The sequence below is a fragment of the Orbicella faveolata genome, unplaced genomic scaffold, assembly GCF_042242905.1.
Source record: "Orbicella faveolata isolate gen_17 unplaced genomic scaffold, um_ofav_v1 contig_26, whole genome shotgun sequence".
NCBI lineage: Eukaryota > Metazoa > Cnidaria > Anthozoa > Scleractinia > Merulinidae > Orbicella > Orbicella faveolata.
In genome coordinates this window covers 6,344,507-6,346,831 of record NW_028301554.1, presented here as the reverse complement: position 1 = coordinate 6,346,831, position 2,325 = coordinate 6,344,507, and the positions used below count along the sequence as shown (strand labels likewise).

The 2,325-nt window shown below is 38.2% G+C and overlaps 1 protein-coding gene across 1 annotated transcript; it reads right to left on the bottom strand.

The window, feature by feature from the left end:
- Positions 1-207: 207 nt before the first annotated feature.
- Positions 208-1,306, bottom strand: LOC149107835 (adenosine receptor A3-like). Its single transcript, XM_089296182.1, has one exon. The coding sequence runs from the start codon at positions 1,304-1,306 to the stop codon at positions 287-289; it is 1,020 nt and encodes a 339-aa protein (XP_089152308.1). The 3' UTR covers positions 208-286.
- Between the last annotated feature and the right edge of the window lie 1,019 nt (positions 1,307-2,325).

Genomic DNA, 2,325 nt, shown 5'->3' with positions numbered 1-2,325 from the left:
TCGGTCTGTACTCACGACCTAGGTCAAGATTCTCCCATACAGACCTCGTGCGCGGTTAATAAGAGGTACATAATTTTTACCAACCGCAAAATTATTCAGCGGAATAACTGTGGGTTAAGAAATCGCACACTTAACATGCCATGCATTATTGCCTTAAGCTGGTTAGAAATTTGTTAAATAGTAGTTTATATGTTACATGGTCCTGAACCAAGTTAAAATTTTCTTGTAGTTTAGCTGTGGCTTTACAATTCAAGAGCGTATAATCTACATTATCAATTCAGAGTTTCTAAACTTTGGTATCCAGAACTTCCTGTTTAAACTTCAGCTGTAGGAGACTGTTGTCTGTTCGTAAAGTTCTGAGCTCTGTCGCCGAAATCTTCTTACTTCTTCTATTAACATTTACCATGTTTGGTGCCGCTGGTTTTCTTAAACAGCACAAAACCAGGGCTTCTCTAAACTCAGGTATTCTTAATGCGTACACAACTGGATTCGCAAACGAATTGGAGTAATTTATAACGTTCACCAGGTCATAAAATTTCCACGGTATTTGGACATCATACACAAAAATTAAACCGTTCAAAATAACTAAAGGGATCCAGCTTAGCAAAGCAAGAACAGACACAAATAGCAAGGTCTTTGTTAAGCGTTTGTTTCGCGAGTCTCTGTTTTGCTGTTGTGAAGCGATATTTCCGTTTCGAAACTTTCTCCAAATGCCGATGTTACAACCACATATGATGACTGTTAGAATCAAGACGTATGGCGTCCAATAATACATAGAACGTTTAAATGAAAACAAGAGATGTGTTGCACTGAAGAGGGCGGTGATGACGAGAGTCAGTGCCCACACAGTAAAAATAATAATACGGTATTCTCGCATTGACAGTGTTCGGTGTTTAAACGGCCAGTAAATCGCATAAAATCTCTCACCAGATATGAAAGCTGCAGAAATTAACGACGCCTGCGACAAAAAGGTATCAACGATTGCGTAGAAAATTGACAAAGACATCGACCAACCACCTTTCCAAAGTTCAAAACTGTAACCAACATTGTAAATGTAGATAGGTAGCGAAAGGATTCCTAACATCAGATCAGCAAACGCCATATTGATGACTAGAAACAAACTTCTCTTACGAAGGCTCCTGTCTACTGCAAACAGAACAGTGGTGAGCAAGTTTCCTACAACAATAAATACAAATGTCAAAATAAATGCGGCGCACAATACGATGCCTTCTGCCTTGGAAGGAAGAATTCTTGATGAATCAGTCGCGTTCTCTGAGCTATTGGTAGCTGCTTCTGTTCTCATCATATTTTAGTTTCACTGAACGATTGAAAAGTCGACTAAACTTTGCAGATAACAACGTATCGTTACTTGATGAGGAAAATAGGAGGTCTGTAAACCGCACCATGTGAGGCTGAGAAGCAAGTGGCACATCATGACCAAATTTGTAGTTTTTTTATCGTTTTAAGACCAATCATCCTGGATTAATCTTTCACATGACATGTTGACTTAACATTGACGCAACTTGTCAAGACATTTATAGACACCCAGCGTAGATTGTAAGGCAGCCAGATAAACGTGGCGTGACTCAGTTGAAATTGCGCTCATGAAATAAAAGCCTTACTTATTTTCCTACTTCATCATTTTAACGTTTTTACGACCAACGCCTTGACGACAAGCTTAAAAAGCTTATGATCGGTTTTTTTGTTTTTTCTTTACAAAAATAAAATAAAACAAAACAAAAGAGTGGCTGTGTTAGTTCTAAAGAGGAGAATGAAAAAGGTCTTTCAGAAAAGTTTTGTAATGATTGCCATAATTCGTGACTAAGATGCGTCATCCATCGCGAAGCTTATATCATATTCCTCAGATTTGACGGGTTGATCAACAGAGAAGCATCTGCTGTTTTTTTGTTCCCTTGGTTTCAAATGATGGTTAGTGTGTTTTGCTTCATTTTATTTGCTTAAAACAATGAATGGGTAAGCTTGTTATTCATATACTCCATGGTGGTTTTACGGAAAAGTTTGTAAAGAACTGACGTGTGTAAGTAGTTTCCTTTAATAAAACTGTGCAATTAATTTCCCCAAACATTAATCAGGAAGTTGACTGTAAAAAAGAACTCGCAGCGCCGACCGACCGATCGATAGAGGCTAATTTTAACTTAACTAATCATAAGGTAATTTGCATTTGGAACAAAAGTATGGGTTTTGTAGGGAAACGAGGGCTTTATTGCCGTGCGATGCCTTCAATTTTCAAACGTGTCAAGGAAAGAATGTGAGTTCTCAAATGTGGTGTAGACCATACTTGGCGGCGCACTTTGGCTTCTTTGA

Bases quoted from the DNA above. Each gene is read 5' to 3' on its own strand.
- LOC149107835 (XM_089296182.1), bottom strand. From the start codon at position 1,306: ATGATGAGAACAGAAGCAGCTACCAATAGCTCAGAGAACGCGACTGAT.